Here is a 20,898-nt window from a genome sequence, read left to right as displayed (position 1 = left end):
AGGGTACAAGAGACCTAAAGAAAAGTCTCTAGTTATATGTGGCAAGCTCCCAGCATTTTAATCCGTGACTTGGTCCTGACGTGGAAGACAGGACCAGGTCTGCAGGGAACATAACTGGGAGGGGTAGGGTCAGCAACAGAAGCTGGTGTCTAAGAGATCCTAACAGCAAACAGGGGACACTGATGAGGGCTTGCTATTGGGTCCCCAAACCCAGCTACCTAAGCCCAACTGTGAGGACATGAACAGGGGTAACTGCAGCTGCTGGGGCATCTTGGGGTACTGTTGAGGCAGCATGTGACGTGGCTACTAGCTGAGCAGTGATGAGACCAGAGGTGCTGAAGGAAGCACGTGCCGGGCAGACCACTCACGGGCTATTTGCGTTGAGTTCTGGACGCTGCACTTCAAGAGGGATGCAGGGGGCAGAGCAAAGCCCTAGAAGGCAAAGGGCCTGGAATCTATGGGCTGCGGGGCATGGCCGAATGGCCTGGGGTTTTTATCCTAAGACTTTGAGAGGGGCATGAAAGGGGTCTCCTGACACCTGTGGGGCTGTTGTGTGGAAGGGCAAACAGGTGTTCTGTGTATCCTAAGGGGGGGCTCTGGGGCCAACGGGAGATAAAAGAGAGGGCATTCATTATGGCTGGAGCTGTCCAAAGAAGGGCTGGGATGTTGTACGAGCTGATGAGTTAATTCCCAGTTCCCGAGGGTAGAACACCCCAGTTGTCATACAACCATTAGCAAGGAAAAACCTTACTGGAAGGCATGTCTCAAGAAATTTGCTATGAATCAGAGTACCCAGGTTTGGGAATGATGATTCAAAAGAATCCGGAGCCAATTCAAAGTCACCCCGATAATGTCATTCTCACTCCCTTTGCTCTCCGGAGTCCTTGAGTAGCAGAGAAAGAAGTAGAGAGACAACCCCTTCACAGGGAATTATACACAGTGCCTTTCCCCCTGAACCTGACGAGGGGGCTTCTGAAGGCCCTGGGGTCAGACCTGCTGTGCAGGAGTTGGGGTCCCCAGGAAGCCTCCAGCTTCCCACCAAGCCCTGGGCTCAGTCGTTTCTATCTGCCGACGAGGGACGTACCTGGATTGTCACTCTCCCTCATCTGTTTGGAGGGTGGCTCATCAGTGTCCCAGGGTGTGGACTGATTGATAGGCGTCTGCCCCCACCGGATGCTGGTCGCCAGTCCCTGGGACTGACTGTCTGCCTTGGAGATGCCAGGAGCCTGTGGGAAGCAGATGAGGAGGTGAGCATGGCCTGGCCAGAGACCAGTCTCCAGAACAAGACTCCCTAGGAGGGACCTAGCCTCCAAAGCAAGACTCCCGTTGCCTAAGCTTCGCCCACTGAGCACAGGGTCAGAGACAGAGCCTACTACGGTTCTGCCATAGTAGTAGCAGCTGGGACCTCTGCTAAGCTCCTGCCTCTAGGAACACCCAGGCCAGTGCCTCCCTGGACACCCTCCATGGCCACTCACTCTACCAGCCCCATCACAATGGGAAGAGCAATCTGAGCTACGAGATGGGATCTCCGGCCCTCGGACCATCCACAAACCACAGCCACACAGATGCTACCAACTTATCAGGGCATGTGCTGAGCACAGTGTGCCCAGCCCAGCCTCTGTGTCACCACTGGCTGGCTCTTGGACACGGGAGAGGACAGCTTTCCAAGGGGCCACCAGCAGGCAGCAGGTGAGGGACTTTATACATTTCCCATCCTGCCCCCACACCAGCCTCTGAGGCCCAATCGTGCTATGGAGGAGGTGTGGGGAAGGTGGGAGCTGAGGCCCATGGTGGGGACAGCTCAGATGCTGCTCCTAGGTGGACGGTGGGACCCTCAGCTCCTCCGTGCAGGAAGGAGGCAGGCTTTCTGCTCTGTGAGTCCACTCTCTAGTTCAGATTTGCAGATGAACGAAAAAATAAACCTCAGAGTGAAAAACAAACAAACAAAAAAACAACAAACAAAAAAACCCACCAAGACAGCATTTGTCTCCCTGAGCCACAGCCTTATAATAATATTATATAGCTATCAAAAATCATGTGTGAAGAATTCTTGATGACAAAATGCTTACACTATAATGTTTAATGAGAAAAACAGGCCCCAGAATGACACACAAATGGCCTCCCCAGGTAAACACCCCTGTGTCAAATAATATATGTAGGAGGGAAATGACCAAAATGTTAACAGGGATGTTATTCTTGGGTGAGGGGATTATGGGTAATTTATTTTATTGTCTATACTTTTCCATATTTTCTTTTTTTTTTTTTTACTATGGCCATTATATATATATAGGCAAAAAACAAACAAACGAAAATACTCCTGGAAACATGCTGGAGAGGTTGGGATAAGATACCTGGGATATGCGGGGGTGTGGGTGTCAGGACAGGTGGCCCTTGGAAGAATGAGCACAGTTCCCCAGGGCACAGCCAGAGCCCAACCAGGTGTGGGATGAGGGGTGGATACGGATGCCCACCAGGAACAGCCACAGAAGAACACAGGAGCCTCCAGGGGCATCTGCAGGCCTCTCAGGTGAGGACCATGGTCCTTACGGTGACTTCTGATGAAGCTTGACCCAGGAACCCAGCTGGTGGGAGACAGGGCCTGCTGCTGAGCCCCCCTTGACCAGAGTGGCTCTCCTGGGTTCTGTGCCAGGCACAGAGAGGGGGTGTGGATAGGGAGGCTGGGCAACACTTGGGGCTTTGACGCATAGTGCAGACAACACACAGCGCCTCCATAAGGGCCTGCTGGAGGAGCGGGAGCCGTATCCCACTAGGACCTGTGGGCTGCGCTCCGCTAATTGCATCAGGCTGCACTTTATCTCTGGCCTGCATTTCAGATGCTTTGCTTCTGTGAACAGAGCAAGAAACAAAGGAAAAGGGTGAATCTCCTGAGAAAAGAACAATTCAAGGGACGAGCTTCCTTATCAGAGGGCCTGCCCCATTTCTATCTGTGGGACAGGCAGAAGCTGGGAGGAGAGGGGGCTGGGGACTTCGCTGCACTCACTAATAGTCTTAGGGAACAATAGCATGGTTTTTCCAGCATTCTCCAAATAGACAGCTTTTAACATGTGCCCTGTCTGAAGGATCTATCCACTCTGCAGCCTTCGTTGTATTTCCAGGCTCTCAAAGTCCTGGTGGCTCAGAGGTAGGGAGATTGCTTTCCTTGGAATCAGAGGCATCTGAGGGAGAAGGAGCCTATGCCATGTCCCATGCCATCCCTGGGAGCAAAGTGTGAATGCTAAGATCCCAGCCTCATGACCGGCACTCCCTTCATGGACAGCACAGAAGCCCCTCCTGCCTGGAGGAGGTGCTGCAGCCCTCTCCGCCCTGCGGGATCCTGGAGGTGTCCCAGGCAAGAGGCTGTTGAGGTTTTCAGCATCCTCCGACAGCCACTCTTCTCCCCTCTTGAATCACACTCCGGCCTGGCAACTTGACAGGGAAGGGAAGCTTCTGGAAACTTGCCCTGGAATAGCCCCTGCCTCCAGGAGAGGAGGTTGGGGTCTCCTCAAGTTTGGGTCCCCATGTTCTGAGCACTAAAACTTCAGGAGTTCCAATGGTCACCCTAAAATTGTTGGAGTTTCTGAACTTGAAAAAAATCTCACTTTTCCAACACAGATTGCTCAGCCCCTTGGCTTCAGAGCACTCCTGCTGCTCACTCATTTAGTTTGCTTCTTCTGCCTTAGGTCCATGTCGGGCACTGCTCTAGGCACTGGGGATGCGGATGACTGAGACTCAGCCCTGCCCTCAAGTGGCGGCTGCGGCACAGTGGAGGACTCAATACATGAACAGCTTGAGGCAAAGACGCTGGGGTGTCCTGGGTGTGCAGAGGCGGGCCCAGACCGGCTGTGAGCAGGCGAAGTGGGCTACAACCAGCCTGCTATTTGGCTGTGTCGTTCATGAATACTACAAGCAATTTCTTATGTATAAGAAAGCAGCTCTGTGGTGAGAACCAAAAGTCTTTTTTTTTTTCTTCTTTAGGAAGGATACACAAGGCTACCCATTTTCTGCTAAGCGCTCACAACATCTGAAGTTACAAGCAACCTGTAGTTCAGGAATTTTATTTATTTTATTAAAATAATGCAATGACATTCCTTCCTCCACTTTCTCCAGAAAAAACCTGGACACGGTATGTCCACTGCCGAGGAGCCTGGGCCCCCGGGTGGGTGACATGCAGAGCCGCTGGTGATGTGCGTCAGTGCGGCCCGACCAGAGCCCCCTCTTGCAACGAGTTCCAGGCCCTCAGTAAAGCCACATGGTCTCTGGGTTCTGGAAGCTTCTAGGGGACCATGTTCAGGTCCGTGGGTCCAGCTCTGAGCCCAGCTCCTGCTAACTCTTTCCTCCCATGGTTCAGAATCCCCGCAAGCCCAGGCCACCCTGATTTCCACGCCTCCTGGTCGGGGGGCGCTGACGACACAAGAATGCCATGAAAACCAACCAGGAGAACTTAGTCTGGGCAGCAGGGAGGAAGAGTTGAGCAAGCCTCCCCTTGTGCCCTCCCACTGCCATCATCTGGGACATCAGTGAAGCCACCCAGACCTTTGGCCGTTCCCCAGTGTTCCTGGCCATGTCTTCTGCTCCAGTGACATGATGGCACTTGGCAGAGAGAGGCAGACCAGCAGAGTCTCTCCGTGCCTGGCCCCACAGAGTGGCCCTATCTGCCCATCATCGGGCCTGAGCAGGCTTCTCTTGGCTTTCCTTTAATGAGATGCTAATGGAATGCATCATTAACGCAGAAGCTTTTTAAACCCTGAGCTCTTGTAAATTTTCAAAGGTCACAGTTTTATGGCAGCTGACAGCACCCTGCTTCCTTCAGCAACTGAAGAACACTAAAGACCCAGGGCCTGTATGGCTGAAGCTCTCTGCGAGGCAGTGCAGAGCGGGAGGCACCTGCTGACCATGGGGGCTGGGGGCCTCCACATTGCAGCAGTCTCAGAGGACACATGGGTTCACTCCACCAGCTTGGGGGGAACCAGCCGTGCAGGGTCCACAGAGCTGCTCTGAGGGACTGCTTCATTTAGGGAAAGGTGTGTAGGGCCGTAGGTGGTGTGCAATGAAAGATGCCTAGTAGAGGGCGAAGGGCTGACACTCACCCGGGGAGGCAGGAGCAGTGGATGCCCATGGAGTACCCTTTGCTCACCAGGCTGTGGACCCAGGAGTCTGTGACACATAGCCCCGAGATGCTTTTGCTAATGTGTCCGCCCAGAGGAAACCCCTTTTCCTACTTTGCACAAAGGTACCGCATAGACTAGCAGTGTCCCGCGTGGCCAGGGAGGTTTGAGGTTTGAGAGATGGCAGGGACTCCCCTGGGGTCCTCCCAGGCCTCGCTTGTTCTTACCTCTACTCTCTGTGCACCCAATGACCACAGTACCTAGCGCACTACCCCCAGGGCCTTGTTTCTGCCCCATCTTTGCAGGCAAAGCTCCATAACTCCAAGAGGGCAGGGTCTCTGAGCTACAGCGTTGGCCAGTGGAAGAAGCATGCATCACTGTTGGCTCGATGAATGAATGAATGCACAGGGTGGATTCCAGGGAGAGTGAATGACACGAGTCACAGAGCAGAGCAGTGAAACAGCATGGTTCCCTCACTGGGGGGCCGAGGTTTCCACATCATGGGGGCCGTGTGTGCTGGGGCCTTTAACATCGTTGTCCTGGATGCTGCTGGAGCCCTGGATGGCCCAATCCACTGACCAGCAGAACCCATCAGCCCCTCCGGATGCCTTGATGTGATCAAGGCATGGACACTGAGGGGTGACTACTGCCTCTGTGGAGCTGGGGGGACCTGGGGGAGCCTCCTGGAGAAAACAGAACACAGCACCCTCCACTATTTGCCCAAGGATGTCAGAAGAGGGTGAATCAATGAAGCCTCGAGAAGAAGCTTCCAGAAGAGATGGGCTGGGGCTGGGCCACAAAAGCTAGGCAGGATTCAATCTGGCAGACGGATGGGGGCCCAAGTCACCACCAAAGGACCCCACAGCAACCAGTGCATTTTCAGCCTAGATACACCTGGCAGAGACAGGCTTCAGAATCCACTTCTGGGGTACACATGGGCCTTTTCTGGAGGGATGATGATGCCAGCACCCACAGCTCTCTCCTGCCAACGAAACTGTCTCCCAGACCGGAACCTGCAGGCCATGATGCCCTGTACCATGTGGTGCAGACAGGGCTGGCAGGGCGGCCTTCTGCTGAGCATCACTGAGCACCCTCTCTGGGCCAGAGGCACCACCAGGTACCAGGGATCTGTACTGGGCAAGGTCCTGCCCTGGAGGAATTTACAACCAGTATAATGGGACACCTGCACCAGGGAGCCATGGGGGTGACACAGGCTTGGACAGAGACCCCAAGGAACAGACCCATGATGTTGTCTCACTCCCACCCCTGTTAACAGAGGGACTGGTGCTACCGTTAAGAAAAGGTACAGTAAAATCATGACGAAATGCAAAGGGGAGACCAGACCAGGGGGCTCCTGGTCTGGTCCAGGCCACGGGGCTCCTGGAACTGCTACAGTGGAGCCTTCAGCATAGCATGGACCTTCCACTTAGCCAAATTAACATACACACACACACAGTCCTGTGACTCTTTTGACATAGTATATCAGATGCGACACTATGACAGTCCTGGGCCTATCTTTTTAAGAGGCTTGAAGCTTCTGCCTTGGTATCTTAGACCCGCCAGACCATCAGCAAATCAGCTGAACATCACCAACAGTTACTAGTCAACATCACGGGCTCAGCAGAACTGTTCAGCCAAGCTCTCTCAGAATTCCTGTGCACAAATTTGGGAGATATTATAGAATGTGTCATTTACAGCCACTAAAAAAGAAACAGGTAAAAAAAAAAAAAAAGGGATACACAGGCTACTGTGTATCTTACTATTTTGTATATATTGCAAAATAGTAAAGAGCAAAGTCATTTGTGCCTTATTCTTGACATATAAATGCACAGTGTTACATGCATCTCTTTGTTTTCTGTAGAGGATTGGGGGCAGTATAAATATAGTGGGACTCTAATTACATAAATGCCAAAACTAAAGTTAGTGCAGCATTTCCCTAACACAGCCCAGCTGGGTGGTGGGTGTGAAGTGGTCTTGGATAAAAACTTGAGGAGCCCCAGGGAGGACAATGCCAGGGGGTAGCCTGGAGTTCCCTGTACCCTGAGCTTCATCTGGAGCCTTGTTTCCATCTCTGGACTCCCCACAACACCCAGCTCATTTGGGGAAGACAAGCTTTGGTGTGCCCATCCCACCCACCTGGCTCTGGGTTCTGATGGCTCCTTCTGGCAAGGGATGCTCACATGCGCTGGCCCTCCCTGCAACTCTGGCATGGTTCTGATTGCCCCATGCTTTTGGAACTCCCTACATCAGAAAACTTGCTCTACCAGCTTCCCTTGCAGCTAGGGCATGGCATGTGACCTGTAACTCAAACCCACTTAGGTGAGACTGCAGTCTGGAAAGCTGGGTGATGTGAGGAGGCCGGAACTGCTCAGAATCCATGTTCTGCAGAGGCTGGTGGCAGAGGAACAGGGATTTGGGAGCACATGGTGGGGGGAGGCTCTGGTGTCCTCAGCCCAGCACTGGGGGTGAATGCTGTCATTTCCTTTTTCTTCTCACTCTGCAGGGTTATTCCCAGGGCTCTTCTGAGAACAGCAAGAGCAAATTTGCACAGTGCTCCTAGCAGAAGTGCATTTGTTGCAGGCACCTCTGACCACCGGGCCCTGGTTTGCCCTGGGGGGAATCATATCACACCAGATATGAGCTCCAGGAGGGGGCATCGCTGGGCAGGCCATTCCCTGCAAAGAGTGGATATTTCACTTTCTTTCAGCTTCCCTCCCTCTGCAGGGCACTTAAGGTCTTCACGGTGCCAGGTCCACCTGTGGGGAATGATGGCATCCAGCTTTTGGCAAACATGTTCAGACCAGGGTGTTGGGGACTGAGCATGTGGGCCTCTCAGGGGCTCTTGCACTGCAAAGGTGAAGCCCCAGGAAAGTAGTTCTTACTTGAAAGAAATCATGTTCCAATGGTAGAAACTCAGGCTTGGGGAGGAGATATCTTGGTGTGTGGGATCTTTCAGATGACAGCTCATAGGTTTATAGCTGGGCTGTTAGGCTTTCTAGTGTTGGCAGGTTATCACCGAGAACACTGATTCCAAGATTACTTAGGGAGGGCTGCCGACCACCACCAATGGGTGATGGTGCACAAAATCTCCAATGTGAGTGCACAAAAGCAGCATCTGGAAGACTCGTTAGAGGGATGGAAGTTTCTGGATCCTACCCTGGAGGTTCTGATTCAGTTGGTGTGGGGTGAGGGATCCCAAAATGTGCCCCTTTAATAAACCTACAGGGGATGCTCGGCAGGTAGTCCATGGACTCGCCCTGGGGATCAATGAAAGTCTTCGTGTTTAAGTTCTTGGGCCTGTGCGTGGGGACTGCGGGGTTGATGCTGCTCATCAGGTCCTGACTGGGAGAGTTCTGGGTCTTGCTTATGTGACTCATGGGAACCAGCTCCTTGGCGAGGCCACTTCTGAGGACTTCTGTTCTGAGCCTAGGTTTCAGGGGGTCAGAAGGACATGTTGAGAGCCACCAAAGCTGGAAATCTGTGGCCTCTGGGAAGCACAAATGACATATAAGATTCTCTCAGTTCTCATTTCCTGATTGCTACTGAACTACAAATGAGAAGATAATCACAGTTAAATCCCTACGTGGGGCCAGGGGAGGGTCTCCCGAGCCCCACCTGCCCTCATTAACGAGGCTGCCCTCTCTGGCCCCCTGGACCCAGGTCTGCGTCCTCGGCCTCCCCTTCAGAGCCCTGCCATAATGCACTCTGGTGCCTGATGAAATTTCTAATAATACTAACCAATGATGTGTTAAATTGAGACACTTCTGGCTCGCATGCTGGAAACTGCATGATGGTTTAAAGGACCAGTGCTTACCTTTCTCTATCAATTTGCTGCTAAATTACTGCTTTCGGAGCAACTTACAGAAAAGTAATTCTTTATTTAAATTTTAATTTCAATCTTGTCATTTAAAATATATATTCAGATTCCAATCATATTACAGAATATGATGATGTCTTTGGAGGCTAAATGGTCCTGCTGAGAGCCTAGGTGGGGACAGAGGACCTGATGGGGCAGGTGATAGGAGGGGCTGAGTAGCAAGTGAGAGACAGAGGACAGGCGTGGTGAGGGCAGCCACGTGCTGGGCTGGGAGCTACAACTGCAGACTCCGTCTGGGCCCCAGGCCTGGCCCTGTCGTTGCCCTGTGATCATGGGCTTGGTGTCCAGCCCCGAGGGTCATCTGTAAATACTTTAAGTGGAAACCACCGGTCACTTCCTATGCCCTTTCTCACTGGATCACCATGAAGACCCAAGCCATAAACGGATGCCAGGTACAGATGAACTGGTCCTCCGTGGCCAGCCACTGTCCTAACAGCCTCCTCCACGCCAGGTGCCGGCATGCACTGATTTCCTTCCATGAGGAATTCTGCGTTCTTACCTTCATTTCACAGATGAGAGTAATAAGGCCCAGAGAAGCTCAAAAGTACTCAGGGCAGCCAGGTGCGGTGGCTCATGCCTGTAATCTCAGTACTTTGGGAGGCTGAGGCAGGTGGATCACTGGAGCTCGGGCGTTCGAGACCAGCCTGGCCAACATGGTGAAACCCCATCTTTACTAAAAATACAAAAAAATCTGCTGGGCGTGGCGGTGTGCGCCTGTAGTCCTAGCTACTTGGGAGACTGAGGCAGGAGAATCACTTGAACCTGGGAGGTGGAGGTTGCAGTGAGCCAAGATAGCACCATTGCCCTCCAGTCTGGGTGACAAAGCGAGACTCCATTTCAAAAACAAAACCAAACCAAACAAAAAACTCAAGGCATGGCAAGCCTGGGACTCTAACCCATGTCTACTATTTTATCACAAGACCTTCAGAGGTGCTCTGGGATGGCTGGAATGTTCCCAGACTACCTCTTCCCCAGCCTCCCCGGCTGTGGCCGGTAGCCCCATAAACGGACTCAGCCATATTAAGGCTGCGCCCACGCCATCCTGTCAGGATAATACTAAAGCCCACCCTAGGTACCTGCAAGCACATGGGCCACGGCCTTTCCTTCCCGCGCTGTGTCAGCCCGATGGGGCCTCCTGCTCCGACTCTGCCAGCATACTGGGGCTGTTATCTCCCTGGGTTGCACTCCTGGTGCCGCCCACCTCTGTACTTCAGTGAAACCACCCCCTTTAAATGAACAATTACCTCCTGATGCCAAATACGGGAGCATTTCACATCCTCTTTCTCTGTTCCCTAACAATGGCTTCCTCCTGCTTCCTTCTGGAAACTCCCTGCCCCTCCGTTTTCAGCAACAATGCTTTTCCTGGTTCTTGACCTAAAACCTCTTCCCAGTGCCTCCTGGTGCTGTTCGCCGGTGTCTCCTCTCCTCGGATCTCAAGCATGGACGTGCTCCAGGCTCATGCCAGGCCTCTCTCTCCCTCTCTCAGGATTGTTGGGGCCCTGTCTTCTTTCTTAATGATGTTTCTGATGTGAAACACCTGTGTGGTAGCCCATGCCTTTGATAGAAATAGTAACCTGGAAGTATGTTTGCTTTTCCCTTTTCCAACATCAAAGTCTATACCTTGGAGACACTTTTGCTGAAAGTGCAGCACAGATGGCCTCCCTTGCACACATAAAGCAACCACAGATGGGGCTGGTTTTTGCACCGTGCTCTGGAATGTGCCCTGTCCGGGCCCCCAGCCCCTTCCTCCAAGCCCCCTCCCAATGGATAGGCCTTGTGGACAAAGGAAATGATAAATCTGGCAGAACCTTACAACTCAAAGCTTTCAACTTTCCTCTAACAACTTTCAACCGAAAACTTCTTAGTCCCATTTCCAAGTAACTTTTCATCCATTACAAAACCCACAAAATTTTCAAAGGGGCTTTGAAATGAGATCACCTAGAAAAAAAAAGCCCATCACAAACGGAAGTCTTTGAAAAGAAAGAGGCCCTTTCCTGTGCTTCAGCTCCCCTCTGATACCAGTTTCCCTTTCATTCTGCGGAAAGGTGCAGGGCAGGCCTGGCCCTCAGCAGATGCCTGTGATGTGCGGGAGCCAGTGGCCCAGACGGACAGACAAGGACGCGGAGGAGCGCGAGGGGCACCTCTCACAGAGCAGGGCCGGGGCTTTCATCCCCGTTCAATCAGGCCGCACCGCTCCCCCAACAGCCACGTTCCTTGTAGCAGCCCGGCCTGCTCAGAGGCCCCACCGCCCTGCCTGTTTCTGGTCACCGTGGCATTGGTGACAAGGCAGCGCCCTCCTGAGCACGGCGACCCTCTCCATTTGTGTCGCCAGAGTGGGCGGGGAGGTGGGCACGGCAGGGGCAGCCCCCGCTCTGGCCTTTGATAGGACATTTTCCAACTGCCGGCCCTGCGGGCAGTGACTCCGGACCCACCCCCGCCCTCCCCAGGGTCAGCTGCAGACTCGCAGACGCACATCACACAACACCCATTTCCGGGAGCCTTTGTTATTTTCAGATTTGAAATCCGTGGTGAAGCTGGTGAGGAAAAGTCCGCTGTACAGGGCTATGGGCCGGTGTGGGGCCACAGGTGGACTCCCTTACTGAACCATTTGTGGATGGGGCCTGGCCCTCAGAGACTACAGTCTGAACACCCAACATTATTATTACTATTTTTGATACAGGGTCTCGATCTGTCATCCAGGCTGGAGTGTGGTGGTGCCATCACAGCTTAGTGCAGCCTCGAACTCCTGGGCTCAAGCGATCCTCCTACCTTGGCCTCCCAAAGCACTGGGATTACAGGTGTGAGCCACCATGCCTGGCCTCAACATTAATTGTGAGCCCAGCTACTTGGGCCTGCATGGAGATGACTCCCAATGACCCCAGGGGAAGGAGCAGGCTGTTTACAATGGCTTGGCTGGGGCTGCCCTGGCCCCTCTGCCCCCTCCCAGGGCCTTCCCAGTGCCTCCCCAGAGGGCATTCTAGGATTAACTAAGCCCTCCTGTGTGCAGGACCTCCCAGAGCCAGAAAAAACCCCAAGACCAAGTCCCCATTGTCTGTGACTCCCTTTGTGACCTTCCTCAGTAGTGGCTTAACACACTCATTAAGACTCCTGGGCTCAGGCTGGGTGCGGTGGCTTATGTCTGTAATTCCAGCCCTTTGGGAGGCCTATGTGGGTGGATCACGAGGTCAGGAGTTCGAGACCAGCCTGGCCAAAATGGCGAAACCTCATCTCTACTAAAAGTACAAAAATTAGCCGGGCACAGTGGCAGGTGCCTGTAATCCCAGTTACTTGGGAGGCTGAGGCAGCAGAATTGCTGCCCCGCTCCCTGGGAGGCAGAGGTTGCAGTGAGCTGAGATTGTGCCATTGTACTCCAGCCTGGGCGACAAGAGCGAGACTCCATCTCAAAAAAAAAAAAAAAAGACTCCTGGCCTCCTCCTTTCTAGTCGGGGGCAGAACATTCCTCATTTTTTTTTTTTAATTGCAAACAAAGGCTCACTGGGAAAAGAGAACAGCTCCACATTCTAAAACCTCTGCTGTGTGACTCGCGGCACTGACTCCCAGAGCACGGAGTCGACGGAGAGCTCGACTCTTGACGCCAAACAACAGTCCTGACACGACATCCTCAGCGACCTCATTAGAGGCCTAACAAGAGAGGGAACATGGCAGAGTCACACCGAGGGGCAGCGAGACAAAGAGACAAACAGGGCAGCACACACGGCCTCGGAGGCGGCTCCTCAGACGCAAAGCGCACTGAAGGACATACAGCAGTTTTATTGTGGGGACTTCAAGACTCACCCAACCAAGTCAGCACCTGAGTGCGGGTCTCAGGACGGGTAGCCTAGATTCTGACATGGTATAGGGGTCGGAGCTGGGCAGAAATGACCGCTCTGTGGTGGGAATGTTCCAGAAGATGCAGCGAGGGCCTCGGTGTGCCTTCCTCCAGCTCCTGGGTGCTGGCTGCTTTGTGCCTGCTTAGGCTGTCTGTAATGAGAGCCACGTGTGGCCAGGCAGGGTCCTGAGGGAGAGGCGTTCCCTTTGGCCCCATCTTGGTTCAGAATTGAGGTGGTTAAAGCGATGTTTAAAAAGAACCTGGTATTTAGCAGCAGCCCAGCTCTTCAGCCTTCAGGAAACACTCGGGGGCAGCCAGATGCCATCTACATTCACTAGAGGCCCACAGCAAGAGGCACGGCGGAGAGATCTTAAGCAGTGGTGGAAGAGGCAGGGGACACAGAAACAGCCCTCTTGGGGCAGACAGGCAGATACTTCCCTTCGCTGGGAGCGGTGCTGGGGAGGAGCGGGGCGGGGATGGGTATTGCACACAGGGGCTGTGGGTAACCAGGGCAGCATGAGGCTCTGGTCTTCTCTGCAAGAGGCTGGGTAGCCACAGTACCAACTCCTGAGGAGGCTGGGCCTGGCCCACCCTTGGAGATGGGATCCCAGACAAATGCCCTCCACTGATGTCCCATCCTCAGCAGGAACCCGGACTGCCTAGGCCAAGGTTTCCTCCCTTCATGTCCAAGGGAGGGCTTCTGTCTGCATGTGCACTGTGGTCCGGCTACCACAGCTCCACTCCCTCAGCTCTGGGGCCCATCGCCTGCAGAGGCGTCATCTGTCCATCCAGTCCCCCTCCCACCCCACACTTACTGAGAGGCAATCCTGTTCTGCAGACACAGCTATCAATAGTCTCTGGCCTAGGGGAGTGCACAGACTAGTAAGAGAGTCAGGATCGTAATTACAACAGCTGATATCTATGGAAACTTTAGATGGTCCAGGTGACAGCCCTTTGAGGTCTGGGAGTTCTCTGAGGCCAAGATCTAAGTGCCCAGCTCTGCTCCTCACTGCATTAGTCAGCTCAGGCTGCCAAAACATCACTGGATGACTTAAACCAGGGGTCCCCAACCTCTGGGCCACAGACCAGTACCACCCTGTGGCCTCTTAGGAACTAGGCCACACAGCAGGAGGCGAGTGATGGGCAAGTGAGTGAAGCTTCATCTGTATTTGCAACTGTTCCCCATTGCTGGCATTACTGCCTGAGCTGTGCCTCCTGTCAGATCAGGTGCAGCATGAGATTCCCATAGGAGCACGAACCCTGTTGTGAACTGTGCATGTGAGGGATCCAGGTCGTGTACTCCTTATGAGAATCTAATGCCTGATGATCGGAGGTGGAACAGTTTCATCCAGAAACTGCCCCCTGCTCTCCTACCCCCGTGCATGGAAAAATTGTCTTCCACGAAACCGGTCCCTGGCGCCAAAAAGGTTGGGGACCACAGGCTTAAACAACAGAAATGCATTCCTCACAGTCAAGGAGGCTGGGACCTCTGAGATCAGGGTGCTAGCATGGGCAGGTTCTGGGGAGGGCTCTCTTCCTGGCTTACAGACTGCTGCCTTCTTGCCGTGTCCTCACTGGGCAGTGAGCTCTGGTGTCTCTCGTTCATCTTACAAGAGTACTAATCCCATTAGGAGGGCCCCACCCTCACAATCTCATCAAAACCTAATTATCTCCAAATGCTGAGGCCCCATCTCCAAATGCCATCACAACGGTAATTAGGGCTTCAACCTGTGAATTTTGCTGGGGGCACAATTCAGTCCATAAGATCCACGCAGCCTGCACAAAGTAGGTGTTCAGAAACGCTGGCCAAATCGAGTGGAGATCAATCCGCCTGTTGTTTCTCTGGCTCCACCTTGCCCACTAGACCCCAGGGAGTGTTGAATGGAGACAGACACCCACAGACCTGACTAGCATGCCAGTTGGTCCTCCTACCAGCCTGAGCTCTAATTTTCTGATGGTTTGCTTTTTTCCTCTCACGACATAATCTCCATGATCTCTAGTCTTTCCCAAATGCTGTTGAAAGGCTTGTTGTATTTATCTCCGGAGAATCCACCGTGCCCCTGTGCAATTTTCCATTGTCATGGTTCATTTTAATTTCCTCTAAGGCTGTTGGCCACTCTCGTGTTCAGAAATAGCTTGTTCCACTTAATAAAAGCATTTAAATATGCAGACACGAGAAGTTTCCTTAGCTTGCTCCTAAACATCACAGTAAGTGGAATGAATTATACCCCGTGTCCTGCTATAAGGCTGAGGGCAGACCATGTGGCTTCCCAGGAAGGAGAAACTCTGGATCAAAGGCTCAAGGGCAGGATCAGGGTCCGAGAACTTCTGGTGAAAACCCAACCAGCCTGGATGACCATAGCTCATATTTCTCAGTTGACAGCACCCTGGCTCTCCTGAACTTGCCTCCCTTCTTCATAATGATCAGAGCTGTGGCCAGCAGTCAGCAGGTCTGGGATTTGAGACCTGGCCCACTCCTAACTGGCCTTGTGACCTTGCACAAGTCATTCCACCTCTCTGAGCCCCTGCTTCTCTCCTTCATCTATAAAGCAGGCAGGACAATCCCTCCTTTGAAAGGCTGATTTCAACAAGCAGTGGGAATCTTCTACTTCCAGGACCTAGCGAAGTACCTGGGACAAGGCAGGGGCTCAGCAAATGGCAGCTATTATTACTTTTAGGGGACCCGAGAATGCAGGAATATTAAGTAGCCTTTTATAAGAAGGATGCTGTGCCAGAGGCACAGTCTTTCTCCATCAGTTTTCTCTGGGTCGCTGCAGCCAGAGACTCCCCCACAGGCTGTGGATTATCAAGAAACAAAAGCAAAGGACTGGAAAGCAGGCTGGATGCTGATTCAAAACCACATCTATGGGAAGTGTAGCGGTTGGCTGTGAGACCAAAGCATCACGACCTCTGGTGGCGGGTGGTCTGAATTGCAGGTCAAGAAACAGCTGAGCCAGGGTCATAGATACAGATAGTGAGGGGCAATGCCGCAGGGCATCTTTCTTTGGCTAAATAATAACAATGAAGAAGCAAGAGTCCAGGTAATTGGTGGATACCAGCATGGGATTGGGAAGGGGGGGTGGCAGAGATGTAAAATCCCTGAGAAGAAGGCAGTTGAAACCCTGTTTTAATGGCTCAGGAAGCCAGTTCCTATCTGGTACCTGGTCCTTCTAGGACCCTGAAACCTCCTGTACCACAGAGGAACCCTAAGCGTGTATCTGGGGTTGGGTGGGGCAGGCAGGGGAGTGCAGGTCAAATATTTTGGGTCATAACTTCCCCAGAGATGAACAGTCCAGGTAGTAATTGCTAGACTTCCAGCCATGCGCAGCTCATGTGAAATACCAATGGCCCCTTGTGAGACGCCTGGGGATCACCTCCAGGGGCCATTCTCCCTGGAGACACATCTATAAATACCTCCAAGTAAGCCCAGCCAACCCACTCATCTTCATCTGGAGTTGGCACTGGCATCAAAATTCTCTTCTATTGGTTATTCATGGGGAGTTAGTTCATGGATTCACTTAAGGTCACATTTAAGTCAGCTGCAGAAATGGGGGACCCTCCAAACCCAGACCTTGGTCACAGCTAGCTGGCAGCTCTCTCCTTCTGCATCTGCCTCCTTCTGAATACAAGACTCCAACCACTCACACAGTCCATGCTGTACAACCCCACTCCCGGGATGACATTCACATTCACATATGCACACACTATCACACAGGTGCACAAGGGTGCACACGTCCACTCACCTACTTACATAACTGAGCCCACACACATGCATTCCACACAAACCCACACAGCCCCAGCCTTCTTGGGCTGCGGGGGGACTCCGGCCCCCACAGGGCAGGAGTAGCTGGCAGACACTCCCGCTGCTGGCCCCACATAATCTTTTCTTTTCCGATGGCTCCAGAACACAGAGTCCCCCATGGCCACTTTGAGCTCTCCTCCCAGATACTTTTTCCTAAATCAGCTTCCAATCTGACTCATTTCAGTTTTAAAACAAGAAAACATCAACAAACATGATGGAGGGAAACAGATGGTAACAATTACAGGAGGGAGAAAACAGAGCTCGCTCCCTCTACAAGGGGCAGGCAAACATATTGTTCCCCAGACAGCGGACTGTCCTCCTGCCACTAATGTGTAAACCTGGATGCAAGGCTCCCAGGGCTCATCGCCACTGCAGGGGATAGGCCAGCACTGTAGGGTCCATGAGGGATGCTGGGCACCACCAGGTGGGTCCACTGGAACCTGGGACCTGTGACATTCCAGCACATCCCAGGCCACCTCACGTGAGACATGCCCCATCCAAGACCTGAGATCAGGGTGGGACAGCTTCTTCCCCTGCACGCTGGGTCCACCTGTAACCAGCTCTCGTCACCTCCTCATGTCACTGTGCAGAAGTCTGTCTCACCCAGGACTGTGAGCTCCTGAGGGCAGGACAAGGTTTCTTACTCAGGGTGGTGGGTAGGAGTAGGACACTGGAGCCTGGCTGCCTGGTTCAAATCCAAGTTCTACCACTTTCTTTTTTTTTTTTTTTTGAGATGGAGTCTCGCTCTGTCACCCAGGCTGGAGTGCAGTGGCGCAATCTCGGCTCACTGCAAGCTCCACCTCCTGGGTTCACGTCATTCTCCTGCCTCAGTCTCCCCAGCAGCTAGGACTACAGGCGCCCGCCACCACGCCTGGCTAATTTTTTTGTATTTTTAGTAGAGACAGAGTTTCACTGTGTTAGCCAGGATGGTCTCGATCTCCTGACCTCGTGATCCGCCCTCCTTGGCTTCCCAAAGTGCTGGGATTATAGGCGTGAGCCACCGTGCCTGGCCTCTGCCACTTTCAAGTAAGGAAAGCCAAGCAAGCTCACAGACCACTCCATGCCCTCCTTTTCTCACCTCGAAAACAGAGATAATTCAAGTATCTACACCATAGAATTATGAATTAATATGCGCAAAGGACTTAGAACCATGCCCAGAACACGCGGGTGCTATATGTGGAAGCTCCCAGTGTTATTACCCATGCAGATGTCCGGCGTCTGGTTGAATGCTCAGCAGACGTCCTAAAGGCCCCCGAGTGCAGGGATGAGGAGCAGGCCTTAGGCTGGGACATGAAGTAAAGACTGAGCATTCCAGGCAGGGGAAGCCCCACAGTGACTTCAGGGCTGGGAGGAGTCACCCCTGTTGTTGGGAGAGTCCAGGAGAGATGGTCAGGGTCCAGGGTCCTGAGTGGGAGTTTTCCATGTTCCTTCCCTCTTGGGAACCACCGTTTGCATTTGTCCATCCTTTGTGATTAGGTAGGACAAAGGCTCTGCTCTCCAGCAGATCAGATGGGTGGAGTCAGGTAAGAAAACAGGTGCAACCCAGAGAAATCACATGCTGTGATGTGAGTGGGGTAGTGCTGGCCTATCCTGGCCTTGTGAGTCCAGGAAAGCTGCCTGGAGGAGGGGGCTGAGTCCTGACTTCAGGACAAGGGGTGTGGGCATGAATAGAGAGCATGATGCGTTGTGCTGGGCACAGGGAGTGTGATGCCTTTGGGGGTCAGAACAACAGGGCGTCAAGAGTGAGGGGTTTGAGTCCATGTTCCTTCATTACTTGAGTGCCACAGGCAAGGATTTAATGTCTCTGAGCCTCAGTTTCCTCATCCACACAATGAGAATCACAGTTCCCTGTGTCCTAGGCCTGATGAGGGGGTGTTGGAAGGATGTGCATTGCAGGTGCCCAGCTGGCTCCCAGCATGTCCCAAGGGGATCAATGCAGGGGCCACTGTGCACCTGCCTTTTGGACCAGACTTTCTCTCATGTGTCCTGTTCTTATATACATTTACATACAAGCCGTCGTGCCAGTGGCCACAGTGTCCCTACCTTTATGCTCCCAGGGATATGAGGTAGCTGCCCCTATTTGGACTCCTGGATACAGCAAGCTGCATTTAACCACCACAGGGAGGAGGGTATGCCGGACCCCCCTTGGTGCCTACTTGACGCCAATGTGCACAGCAGCTTGTCTGGGCACTGCCAAAGTGGAAAGGGGCAGCTTTCTGCTGCATTTCATTTTGGCAGTGCTTTTTCTTCATCTTGAAATATACTGATGCCCTCACTTATTCTCCTGGGGGCTCAGCATCTCCATTCTCTCCAGTCTACATTTCCTGTCTGGTGAGTCTGTCCCGTTAGCACCAGGGCTTGAGCGTGCTCCTCCCCTCCTCTCCTCTTCCTCCTCCTTCTCTCCTCCTCCCCGCTTCTCCCATCCTCCTCATCTCCTCCCCATCTCCCCTCCTACTCATCTCCTCCTCCCCCACCTCCCTTCCTCTTCTCTCCTCATCTCTTCCCCCTCCCATCTCCCCTCCTCATCTCCCCATTTCCTCCCCATCCTCCTCAACTCCTCCTCCTCCAGCTCCCCTCCTCATCTCCTCCTTTTCCTCCTCCTCAGCTCTTCCTCTTCCTCCGTGTCTTCTCCTCCCTTACCTCTCCTCACCCTCCTCTCTTCCTTTTTCCTTCCTAGGTGCTCCTAACTGCAGTTACTGCTGCTTCAGCCCCTGCCAAGGCCATTGCCAAACGTGCTCAGGAGGGCAGGGACTTGGGAGGCCTGAGCTAACCTGGACAAGAGGCTTCTTCCTGCTGGGTCTCATGTGAGAATCAGCGGATGGAAGTCGGCAGCAGGTCTTAGCCCGGCTGGGCTTCCCCAGTCTCTTTCCTGGGAGGTCTGGCTCAGGCAGGCTGTGGGTGGGACCCGGGGCTCTGCTGTAGAGTTCCTCAGTTGCTGCTGCTGCTGCCGCTGGGTGAGAACTGGGCCCCACAGACTGGACGCTTTCCAAGACCAGCCCCCTTCACAGGCAAATGCTTCCCTGCCAGGGGACCAGGGCTTGGAGCACTGCAGTTCCCCAGCCAAAGGTGTTCCTGCAGTGGAAGTGTGTGCCTCAAGCTGCCAGCCTGACCAACGAGAAAGACCTTCCCCCTGGCTCCCTGAACACTGGTTTCATGACGGGAGTCCGGCTTCCTGTGCAGGGTCATCCCTGTGGGTAGAAGGCACTGGTCAGAGTGGCAGCAGCGCTCCGGCCAGCAGGATGCTGAGTTCCCATTGCAGCGGCAAACGCTGGCCTATTTATACGCCTGGCTCTGCGGGCTTGGCCTTTTCTCTTTCAATGATGTTTATCTGGGTTCTGTAACATTCTTCTCCTGCCTCCCTCTCCCATCTCTGGACAGGGACCCTGTTTCTGTGTCTGGTCTTGTTGCCTAATTGCCACATCACTGTCACCTTTCCAGATGCTCACAAGCCCACTTGACGCCTCCGCTTGGACGTCCTGCCTGCACCTGCACCTCACACTCTGTGTGTCCGGGACGTCCTGCCTGCACCTGCACCTCACACTCTGTGTGTCCAGGACATTCTGCCTGCACCTGCAGCTCACACTCTGTGTGTCCGGGATGTACTGCCTGCACCTCCACCTCACACTCTTGTGTGTCCGGGATGTCCTGCCTGCACCTCACACTCTGTGCATCCAGGATGTCCTGCCTGCACCTGCACCTCACACTCTGTGTGTCTGGGACGTCCTGCCTGCACCTGCACTTGCAGCTCACACTCTGTGTGTCCGGGACGTCCTGCCTGCACCTGCACCTCACACTCTGTGTGTCTGGGACGTCCTGCCTGCACCTGCACCTGCACCTCACACTCTGTGTGTCCGGGACGTCCTGCCTGCACCTGCACCTCACACTCTGTGTGTCTGGGACGTCCTGCCTGCACCTGCACCTGCACCTCACACTCTGTGTGTCCGGGGCGTCCTGCCTGCACCTGCACCTCACACTCTGTGTGTCCGGGATGTCCTGCCTGCACCTCCACCTCACACTCTGTGTGTCTGGGACATCCTGCCTGCACCTCCACCTCACACTCTTGTGTGTACGGGACGTCCTGCCTGCACCTCACACTCTGTGTGTCCGGGACGTCCTGCCTGCACCTGCACCTCACACTCTGTGTGTCCGGGACGTCCTGCCTGCACCTGCACCTGCACCTCACACTCTGTGTGTCAGGGACGTCCTGCCTGCACCTGCACTTGCACCTCACACTCTGTGTGTCTGGGACGTCCTGCTGCACCTGCAGCTCACACTCTGTGTGTCC

At 53.6% G+C, this 20,898-nt stretch overlaps 1 protein-coding gene across 1 annotated transcript in view; it reads right to left on the bottom strand.

The window, feature by feature from the left end:
- The window catches only part of KLHL29 (kelch-like family member 29), a 148,508-nt gene that overhangs the window by 68,739 nt on the left and 58,871 nt on the right, over nt 1-20,898 (bottom strand). The window contains exon 2 of the mRNA XM_011950718.1: nt 1,085-1,226. Coding sequence (XP_011806108.1) covers nt 1,085-1,226 — 142 coding nt within the window. The remainder of the gene's footprint in view (nt 1-1,084; nt 1,227-20,898) is intronic.

The sequence above is a fragment of the Colobus angolensis genome, unplaced genomic scaffold (genome assembly GCF_000951035.1).
Source record: "Colobus angolensis palliatus isolate OR3802 unplaced genomic scaffold, Cang.pa_1.0 Scaffold109, whole genome shotgun sequence".
NCBI lineage: Eukaryota > Metazoa > Chordata > Mammalia > Primates > Cercopithecidae > Colobus > Colobus angolensis.
The sequence above is the reverse complement of the archived record's forward strand: the minus strand, read 5'-3'. Positions and strand labels throughout refer to the sequence as shown.